This window comes from Maniola hyperantus, chromosome 26 (genome assembly GCF_902806685.2).
Source record: "Maniola hyperantus chromosome 26, iAphHyp1.2, whole genome shotgun sequence".
Lineage (NCBI taxonomy): Eukaryota > Metazoa > Arthropoda > Insecta > Lepidoptera > Nymphalidae > Maniola > Maniola hyperantus.
Genome location: NC_048561.1, coordinates 6146845 through 6158146, shown reverse-complemented (window position 1 = coordinate 6158146; position 11302 = coordinate 6146845). Strand labels below are relative to the sequence as shown.

Below are 11302 nucleotides of genomic sequence, written 5' to 3'. Positions count from 1 at the left end.
TATGAAACCAATCATAGAGGTTTTTTTGTCATGCCAAAGTGTCATTATTAGAATTCAACATTAAATGACACTAAGTCATTTTTGGCACATCTAGGAAAATTACTGTTAAAATTCAAGTGAGGTAAAACTTGGGAAAAATTCCAAAATATTATGATTAAGAAAACATAATTGAAATGGCGATGGCGAAGCAAACCTTCGAGGTCGGCACGCTGACCCTCAACAATGAGCTGCAACGGATCCGAGACACGTACAAGAAATGCGAGCTCCTCAACGTCATACAACATATAGACATATACGGTAGGTATACATTTATTATGTTCTAGCTGACCCGGCTTCGCGGGGTGGAGTTTAGAAAATCGACGTGGGGGTTGAATTTTCAAAAATCTTGAAACACATATTTTTTTATTTGTGACCGAAAACAAAAATATCAATTTTCATGGAAATAACGAACTTTCATACAAACTTCCATTCAGTGGCGTAGCTACCTAGGAGTTAGGCGGGGCAGTGCCCCGGGGCCCTAAAGCTCAGGAGGCCCTCGAATCCTTACCAGAAAATCTCGATCGAACGAAAGTTTTATATATATGATAATTCGAAAGTTACTAGGGAATTCCCGTAAATTCTTTCTGTGAACGTATTTGTATATTTAATATTTTTACTTGATAAAACCTAACCAGTTTAGATAGCAGTGAACCAGGGCCCTTGGTTACCTAGCTACGCCACTGCTTCCATTCCCCATTTAACCCACTGGGTGGAACTTCAAAAAATCCTTAGTGGATTTACTCTTTACAAAGAACACACCCTCCAAATTTCATGTCTCTAGGATCAGCGGTTTAGGCTGTGCGTTGATTAGGTAAGTCAGTCAGTCAGGACTTTGAATTGTATACATACAGATAAAAGATACTTTACAGAGCGCACAATATAAATAGTTCAATCTAAAGTTGAAGTGGAGGTTGACTATCTTCTATAATATAAAAATGAATCACTAAATGTGTTGCTCATCGCAAATTTCGACAACAGCTGAACCGATTTCGCTGATTCTTTTTTTATAATATTCCCTGAAGTACGAGGATGGTTCTTACGGAGAGAAAAATTAAAAAAATTTAATCGACTTAGGAACGAAGTTCGCCAGGGCAGCTAGTTTTGAATAAATTTTTTGACTTTGACTTTTAACTTAGGAAGCTGGCTTACTTAGCTGTACCTACTTACTTAAGTTAAGTAGTACCTACTTATTTCAAGGTAAAATAAGATCAAACTACGCTGAGAACAGGAAAGTAGGCGTCAATGACGCTATCACCGTCTCGTCGGTCTCATGCTTCGCCCCGCAGTTTGCTAAACACACGAGCAAACAAGGTAGGTTCTACTTAATGTACTGCATGAATGACCTGAAATTTAAGATGGAAGAGAGGTGCTTTGGTAGAAAATGAGCAGGACCTGAAAGTCTACTTGATGAGCAGATAAAATCAAGATGGCGGAATCTATTGTTCCACATAAAATATATGACGACGAACCGTGCGGGCGAGCGCGACGGCGTCCCCCACCCCCACCACCTTCTTAGATTGATGCCAATCTCACCATGCGAGATTGGCATCTCAACCTGTCGCGGAGTATATTTGTTTTTACAGTGCGACAAGGCTCTCTTGGCACTTGAATGACATTGACAGGGGGGCGCTGTTGGAGAACAAAGGCTTGGAATATTCAAACAAGAACAAAGGGGACACTTGATGGCAACGTTAGTTCCGATTTTCACCACGCGCCGAGATAGCCTTGTCGCACTGTAACACTGTCTTTAATCTATTGAAGGATTGGACGAGAAGCTAAGTAAATTGTCGATGAGCACGAAAGTGTCCGGCCTGTACCCCGGCAACGACATCCTGTCCAGGAAGGTCCAGAACCGAAGACCCAGGAAATTGACCACTAAGACCAGCATTGCATTTGGTACTGTTGTTTCGAGGTGAATGCAAAGACAATTAATTTTTTTTTCGCCTAATTTTTGTTAAGTCCCGCTATTGCGCTGGAATCATGTCTCATTAACATCGAAATTACTCATCAATGACCTCATTTGACGTAGGTATATTTAAGTAAAAAATATATACCATCAGCTCGAAACTTCAGTCTGGTGCTGACGTCACTAAAATGGCGGCCACGCGCATTAGCAATTTGCGATACTTGTTATTGAAAAGATGTCAAAAGTCAAAAAATGTTGTATTGTTTCTAGATTAATGTTGTGAAGATTTTGTTTCGTAGTTTATTAAAAATTTGATGTCACTGATTTTTTTGTTTTTGTTTCATCTGATTCTCAAAAATTAATTTCATCTGATTTCTAATTAGATTTACAGCCGCACTCAGAGTCGCTAATCGTTACTTATGATTGAGTTGAAAAAACGAGACAGATTTATGTGAGAGATCTAGCTCTGTCTCGTTTTACCTAAACTTATGTAACTACTAGCTTATGCTCGCGACTTCGTCCGCGTGGACTACACAAATTTCAAACCCTTATTTCATCCCCTTAGGGGTGGAATTTTCAAAAATCCTTTCTTAGCGGATGCCTACGTCATAATAGCTATCTGCATGCCAAATTTCATCCCGATCCATCCAGTAGTTTGAGCTGTGCGTTGATAGATCAGTCAGTCAGTCAGTCGGTCACCTTTTCCTTTTATATATTTAAGATTAAACGACTCTGAGTACGGCTGTTAGACAATTTTTAATTTTTTTTTAATGGCGACCATTTTGCAATTTTTTTTACATGTTATAGCGGCAATAGAAATACACATCCCTGGGAATATTTCAACCCTCTACCTATAACGGTTCACGAGATACAGCCCGCTGACAGACGGACGGACGGACAACGGAGGCTTAGCAATAGGGTCCGTTAGCACCGCACCCTAAAAACTGCGCCTCGACTCTTTCCGTAGGTGTGCGTTATCATCATCATCATGATCAACCCATCGCCGGCTCGCTACAGAGCACGGGTCTCCTCTCAGAGTGAGAAGGGTTTTGGCCACAGTCTACCGCGCTGGCCATGTGCGGATTGGTGGACTTCACACACCTTTGAGAACATTATGGAGAACTCTCAGGCATGCAGGTTTCCTCACGATGTTTTCCTTGGTACTTATACTTTATGGCAATTAAATTTTATAGTATTGGCATCTTTTTCTTACCAATGTAATAAGAAAAGGATGTGAATAAAATATAGTTGTGAGTTACCAGTCATCATCATGATCAACCCATCGCCGGCTCACTGCAGAGAACGAGTCTCCTCTCAGAGTGAGAAGGGTTTTGGCCATAGTCTACCGCGCTGGCCAAGTGCGGATTGGTTGACTTCACACACCTTTGAGAACCTTATGGAGAACTCTCAGGCATGCAGGTTTCCTCACAATATTTTCCTTCACCGTTAAAGCAAGTGATATTTAATTAATTAAAACGCACATAACTCCGAAAAGTTAGAGGTGCGTGCCCGGGATCGAACCCCCGACCTCTGATTAGAAGGCGGACGTCCTAACCACTAGGCTATCACAGCAAGCAAGTTACCAGTACCATTGTAGAATTTAGTAATGTTTGTAATATCAATGAAAAAACAGGTAATTCCTATATTATTTATTAGAAATTCATTAAAAGTTAATATCATAACACAATAGGTTACAGCCACACTTGATATCTTATCACTAAGCCGCCACTCCATCTTGAACGCCATCGTCATCTGGAAAAAAAAGATGTTTTTTTTCAGTGTACAGCCGGCCGAAAGTAATGTACATCGACCTTTAGAAGGAGATAGCAAAGGAGAATGACAGATCCTGACCCACCAATTTACACACAATATAAATCTATATATATAAAAGGAGAAGGTGACTGACTGACTGACTGATTGATCTATCAACGCACAGGTCAAACTACTTGACGGATCGGGCTGAAATTTGGCATGCAGATAGCTAATATGACGTAGGCATCCGCTAAGAAAGGGTTTTTGAAAATTCAACTCCTAAGGGGGTTAAATAAGGGTTTGAAATTTTGTAGTCGACGCGGACGAAGTCGCGAGCATAAGCTAGTTAATGATAATTTTGCTAGTATTAAATAACCACTTAAAAATTAAAAATTGTGATTTTAAACTTGCGGATGTTTTTATTAGTTTCACAACATTATAGGTAAATTGCATATAACCTCGAATCATTGTGACTTAAACTTAGATTTAATGAAAAACCGCAAGTTCTAGAGGTGTTAAATCCTATGTTTAGTTATTAGTGATCAAACAGCAACAAAATGCTGCATAAAGCATACATGTTAACGACTTTTATATAATAAAATGGGTCACAGTTCTATATAAATTCTGTCATTGTCCTTTGTAGAGCACTGTCTCTGTCGTTGAGACCGACAAAACGTCGTATAGGTATGAGTGACAGAAACAACGCTCTACAAAGCCGAAATGTCATTCTAAAAGCATTAATGTACATTTCTTTAGGCTCTGTCACTCATACCCTATGTGACGTTTTATCGGTCTCAACGACAGAGACAACGCTTTACGAAACCGCTATCTCTTTCTAAAGGTACAATATTTGGAATACGAGAACGTTGGCAAGTTAGAAGCGCCGTTTAGTTGTCACTTTGCACATTACGTCATGCTCCCTACCGACATCGTGACACTGAGGGGTACCCCCAGGCGGAGCTCCGCGCTCACCAACCCATCCGGTGACGCTGTAGCGGCCAGTAGACCCTACGCAGCATACTCAATCCGAAACTATATACCGTAGCGATTCATTATTCGCCTAGCTCTTGCCAAGAGCATTCTCGGTGTGTCGTGGCGTAGGTTATTGTTGTTACCTAATGTTGTTCCTGTAGGTTAAACTTGTGCTGCTGGTTGTAGTGCTAGGTAAGATTTTGGGGTTTGGGATAAGGGGATGGTGGAGGCGTTCAAGGTAGGGTAGGTTTACCTTTGTCGTCGGTGTCCATGGGTTCCGGCGTGTCGTGGTAGGCGGGCGCGAGGGGAGACACGACCACGCCGTCCCACACTGTGATCTCCGTGGATATGTCCTTGCCGCCTTCGAAGGCCTGGAGCCCTAACACATATCTGTGACCACCTCGAGCCACCACCCGCAGCAAGCTGGGAACAAAATTAAGTTCTTTTTAATATTAACATTTTAACGAGGAGTCTTTCTATAGTTATAATAAATTTCTACTTGGGAAGATTCAAGATTCAATTGTTTACTTAACATTTATTTAGTTTTATTTTATAATAGATGATGCCCGCGACTTCGTCCGCGTGGATTAAGTTTTTTGAAAATCCCATGGGAACTCTTTAATTTTCCGGGATAAAACGTAGCCTATGTCCTTCCCCGAGATATAAGCTAACTCTGTACCAAATTTCATCAAAATCGGTTAAGCGGTTGGGCCGTGAAAAGCTAGCAGACAGACACACTTTTGCATTTATAATATTAGTATGGATTTTTGAGAAAATTTATTATTGTAACAATACAGCTGTGATAGCCCAGTGGTTAGGACCGCTGCCTTCTTTTCGGAAGGCCAGGGGTTCGATCCCGGGCACACACAACTTTACGGAGTTACGTGCGTTTTTAAAACAATTAAATATCACTTGCTTTAGCGGTGAAGGAAAACATCGTGAGGAAACCTGCATGTCTGACAGTTCTGCATGTTCTCAAAGGTGTGTGAAGTCTGCCAATCAGCATGGGGCCTGTGTGGTAGACTATGGCATAAACCCTTCTCACTATGAGAGGAGACCGGCACGGCGAGGTGATTACGTATCTCGCGACAGGCGTTTATCTCGCAATCATTGCTGTCAAACGTCACACGTAACGGCGGCTAGAGAGAGACAGCAATAGCCACAAAGCAACATAAGAAGAAGAGAGACAGCATATGAACCGTAGCATTGCTACTGCTGTCGCTACGGCAACGTTTTACGTATCACCCCGTAGGCTCAGTAGTGGGCCGGTAGTGGGTTGATGATGATGATGATGATGATGATGATGATGATGATGATGATGATGATGATGATGATGATGATGATGATGTTGACGATGACGGTAAAGCAGTGTGCACACTCACGTCTGCGCGGTGGCGGCGGCGTGGTCCTGCGCGGCGAGGTCGAGCGCGGTGTGCGCGCGCGAGTGCGCCGCCTCGCACGGGTCGGGCAGCCCCGCGCAGCCCGGCAGGAACAGGCCGCCCGCGAGCAGGGACAGGGCGCGACTGGAACATACATTCTTACCTTCAAAAAAACCCGGCCAAGTGCGAATCAGACTCGCGCACCGAGGGTTCCGCACTACAGTTGTATTTTTTCGTCATTTTGCACGATGAATCAAAAACTATCTTTTCTATATATATAAAAGGAAAAGGTGACTGACTGACCGATCTATCAACGCACAGCGCAAACTACTGGACGGATCGGGCTGAAATTCGGCATGCAGATAGCTATTATGACGTAGGCATCCGCTAAGAAAGGATTTTTGAAAATTCAACTCCTAAGGGGGTGAAATAGGGGTTTGAAATTTTGTAGTCCACGCGGACGAAGTCGCGAGCATAAGCTAGTCTATATATAAAAAGAATTGCTGATCGCAAATCTCGAGAACAGCTGCACCAATTTCGTTAATTTTTGTATGTATGGGGATGGTTCTTACGGAGAAAAATTAAAAAAAAATCTGAAAAAGAATCGAGCGGTACGAAGTACGCCGGGGCAGCTAGTTATGCATAAAAAATAAAAATTAATAAAAATCTGTTTTAGAATGTACAGGTAAAGTACATTTCATATGATACCCCACTTGATATAGTTATCTTACTTTGATAATTGAAAATACGAGGTTTTCAAATCCACAAATTCATGGTTTTCGGATTTTTCCCCTTACATGTGCTATAAGATCTACCCAACCTGTCAAATTTCATGATTCTAGGTCAACGGGAAGTGTCCTGTAGGTTTCTGGACGCCATGTTGGATCTGCAGTGACGTCACTCACCGGAAGGCCACGTTGATGGGCAGCGCCTGGCGCGCGGGGTTGGTCATGATGCAGTGGTGCGCCAGAAGGTCGATCATCCAGGGGGTTAGGGGTTCGAGCCCCGAGTGACGCGCGCACATGTCCCGTAGAAGACGTATTAACACCTGCAGTCAAAATACCTGGATTTAAGGATTAATGTTTGTGTCCATAAATATTGCATATCGAACTTCAGAAAAAAAATTCTACTTTGTAGAGCGTCGCGTCGTCTCTGTCACTCATATCTGTGTCACGATTTGTCGGTCTCAACCACAGAGACTGTCTCTACCAAACTATTATCTCTTTCTAAAGTTCGATGTGCAACATTTCCTATCAGATACTGTACAGGATGTTATTAAAATGCAAGCAAAAATTAAGACAGGTGATAGGACTGATGATTACTGATATGATACCACAAAAATAACGCGAAAAAATCTTATTTTTCAAAAGTTCACATTGTGGCTAATTCCGTTGTACACAATCTGTAAACTAAACTAAAATGACACGTCTAAATCTATTGCTATCCCTTTCATAATGTTGCTTGCGGTTTTCCGCAAGCAACAAACACAGGATAGCACTAGATTTAGACCTGTTTTAGTTTAGTTTAGAGATTGTGTACAAGAGAATCGACCCCATTGTATTGCTAACAAAACACCAGATTGACGCTAGAGTACAACGAATGTTGCGTAGATAGGTCCCGCGGGGGCAATGCCTAAGGCGGGCACTATACAATATACATAGTATATTGATCTGAGTTTGTTGTGGGCTCTTCTCAGACCTGGGCGCGTTTCAAACCCTCGCAGCTTTAGTTTCAAGTTTGCGTAATAATTATCACCATTATCATCATCTTACAAATGCAACAAACGACTATCAAAGTGTAATTTATTAACTATTTTGAATAAACTTTTTTGACTTTGACTAATCGATTGATCAATATCAATTATTTTGAAGATTCAAAAGCACTTGTAAAATGATCAACCCATGACCGGCTCACTACATAGCATGGGTCTCCCCTCTCAGAATTCTAAAAACAAACTTTCTAAAACAATATATTCTATTCTATTCTATTCTATAGTGTGTGAGTGAGAGGGAGATGTGTTTATCAGCATGAGCTATGCAATGTCACCATCAGTGAGTGTGAAGATGTACCTTGATGGAGGAGTGGTGGGCGTTCTCCTCAAACCATCGGCTGTGTCTGATGGCAGCCAGGTGGCTGCTGATCACCTTGTAGTCCAGGTGTACCTGCAACAACATACATATGGTACATAGCGCCTCAACAGCTCAACAGTTCAGTAACAGACTGAATTCCGAAAGGTCGGCGGTTCAAACTCCACCGGTTGCACTACTATCGTACCTACTTCTAGCACAAGCTTTACGCTTAGTTGAAGGGGAAAGGCAAATATAAGTTGTGTTTATGGCTTATTTTCTTTTTAAAACAACAGTCATTATGAATAATGACCAGTTTGTATACAAACATACCAATCAATAAAATTGCCATCGTCAAATCCATTAAAACACTTTCTGACCAACAGAGTTGTTCACATATGGAATAAATTGCATAAGGATGTGGTTATGTCAAGTTCTGTTAGCCAGTTCAAGAATAGATTGGACAAACATTTGGAAAACTTGAAGCAGTTCTGATATAGACGCATCAGCGAAAGCTGGTTAGTCTATTAAAAAAATAAATTATAGTGGGCAATGTAAGTTCCTAGTCAGTATGAAACCTTCCCTAGTCAGTATGAGGCCTTCTTCTCGCATCAACTTGTTCAGCTCTCTGTATATCTCACCTCTGGCTCCAGCTTTCTCAGGTTCTGGTGCAGGGTAGTGACCAATACTCTGACAGCAGCCGCGGCGGCGCTCACAGTGAAACCGCGCTCGTGGCATGTGCTTGTCACATTGCCCAGGCCTTCTGCTCGCATCAACTTGTTCAGCTCTTCATTCACCTGATGGATTGAGAAGACAATAGATATAATTTAAACATCCATATTCCCCACAACACTTATGAAGGTTCTACACAAATATTTATCATACCTTATTGGAGAGCCCCTCCACAGCCTCCTTGGTGGGCAGGGTCTTCATAATGACCACAATGTCGGCCACATTCTTGCCCGCCATCATTGTACCCTTCTTGTACGACCCCACTTGTCTCACCTCTTCTAGTTGCTGTAATAAAATACAACATTTATTCATTAAAAACCGGCCAAGTGCGAGTCAGGCTCGCGCACCAAGGGTTCCTTACTAAAGTCGTATTTTTTAGAAATTTTGCACGATAATTCAAAAACTATGATGCATAAAAATAAATGAAAATCTGTTTTAGAATGTACAAGTAAAGCCCCCTTCATATGATACCCCACTTGATATAGTTATCTTACTTCAAATATTGAAAATACTAATAATTAGTTCACGACCACAATTTTATTATTTTTGTGTAACCACCGAACATTTTTCAGATTTTTCCCCTAATGTCTGCTATAAGAGCTACCTACAAAATTTCATGATTCTAGGTCAACGGGAAGTACCCTGTAGGTTTCTTGACAGACCGACACACAGACAACAAAGTGATCTTATAAGGGTTCCGTTTTTTCTTTTGAGGTACGGAACCCTAAAAATGACAGGTCTGGCCTGATATTAGTATGGTATTTATACTCACACAAGCTGCAAAATCTCCGGGCGCAACCACGAGATTATCAAGAACAGTCTGGAGTTTTGTGACAATACTTAAGACAGCCGACTGCTCGGCAGGCGTCGGACACAGCTCTGTGTGTCTTTTGAGAAGAGCCTGAAAGGAGAAAAAGTTGTGATAGCCTAGTGGTTAGGACGTCTGCCTTTTAATTCGGGTAATTGAAGTTGGTGGTTCGCTCCCAGGCACGTACCTCTAACCTTCCGGAGTTATGTGCGTTCTAAGTAATTAAATGTCACTTGCTGTAACAGTGAAGGAAACCTGCATACCTGAGAGTTCTCCATAATGTTCTCAAAGGTGTGTGAAGTCTACCAATCTGCACATGGCCAGCGTGGTAGACTATGGCCAAACCCTTCTCGCTCTGAGAAGAAACCCATGCTCTGTAGTGAACCGGCGATAGGTTGATCATGATGACAGGAAATATAATTTTTTTATTTATGCCTAGCCATTACAACCATATTTAAATAGAATTAATCATAGTGATTCTTGTTTGAAGCATTTAAAAAAAAATTAAAAAAAAATTGGCTTTAATGCTAAAGCCAAGGAAGCGCAGGTACGTAGGTATAACATGGCGACCTCCCTGGCGCAGTGGTGAGCGCTGTGGTCTTAATAGTGGGAGGTCCCGGGTTCGATTCCTGGCAGGGGTTTGGAATTTTATGATTTCTAAATTTCTGGTCTGGTCTGGTGGGAGGCTTCGGCCGTGGCTAGTTACCACCCTACCGGCAAAGCCGTGCCGCCAAGCGATTTAGCGTTCTGGTACGATGCCGTGTAGAAACCAAAGAGGTATGGGTTTAATAAAAACTGCCATACCCCTTCCAGGTTAGCCCGCTATCATCTTAGACTGCATCATCACTTACCACCAGGTACCATCTACCGGTAACACATAGCATAATATCTAGTCTAATCAGCTCACATCTCCATTCCAAATTGGTGGAAACCTGCTCGCTACGCCGCTCGTCTCTATTTCAACTCCTCTTCACTTTAGTGGAAACCGACCCTTATGCTTGCTACACAAGTTATTACTTAGGTTATTTTACCTGCGTCAGAGCTGAATCGTCGGGCGCCGGTTTGCATCGAGGGAACGCGGGCTCAGCCAAAATTAAGTCAAAAGGCGGCCGTAGCATCAATACGCGGGGCCTGTTGAAGGGCGGGCGCCCCATGCCGCCTCTGCCTGGCATTCCACGCCCGCCACGGCCGGATCCGCGAACCATTATTGCAAAACTTTTCTTTCACAAACACTACCACTAAAACTTAATTTTTTCGCAACTGTTTCTTTTGTATCAGTAAAGAAAAAGGTTACTGGAATGTCAAGTCAAGTATTAAAGTTTTACACTTCTTAATTATCAGTTTCAGCTAAAAAAATTGGTTTTAATAAAAAAATACTGAAATTGTTAAAATCACGTTAAAATCATTAAAATTATAACAAAATGGCTGAGACGCCGACATTCATCGATCAAAAAAATGTGAGGTTAGAATTAGAGATGTATCATGTAATGACAGGTCCGGTTTCGATGTTAAGCGATTTTAGTTATGTACAACGATATTATTAACAGTTTTATATTATGACTGTTTAATTTAAATCGTGTACAATATTTCTACTTACGGACGATGTTTTTAAGCTAAAAACTATAATTTATAACATTTTAATAGCAAA

General features: G+C 41.7%; 2 protein-coding genes across 2 annotated transcripts; one reads left to right on the top strand and one right to left on the bottom strand.

Annotated features, from left to right (window-relative positions):
* The first annotated feature begins 138 nt into the window (after nt 1-138).
* Nucleotides 139-1955, top strand: LOC117994500 (uncharacterized). Its single transcript, XM_034982429.2, has 3 exons — nt 139-297; nt 1237-1350; nt 1801-1955. The coding sequence occupies exons 1-3, from the start codon at nt 174-176 to the stop codon at nt 1953-1955; spliced, it is 393 nt and encodes a 130-aa protein (XP_034838320.1). The 5' UTR covers nt 139-173.
* A 1624-nt stretch (nt 1956-3579) lies between these two features.
* On the bottom strand, nt 3580-11138 carry LOC117994487 (interleukin enhancer-binding factor 2 homolog). Its single transcript, XM_034982414.2, has 9 exons — nt 10686-11138; nt 9619-9747; nt 9000-9131; nt 8756-8911; nt 8118-8210; nt 6954-7096; nt 6052-6192; nt 4923-5092; nt 3580-3697 (listed from the first exon to the last, which is right to left on the bottom strand). The coding sequence occupies exons 1-9, from the start codon at nt 10857-10859 to the stop codon at nt 3663-3665; spliced, it is 1173 nt and encodes a 390-aa protein (XP_034838305.1). The 5' UTR covers nt 10860-11138; the 3' UTR covers nt 3580-3662.
* Between the last annotated feature and the right edge of the window lie 164 nt (nt 11139-11302).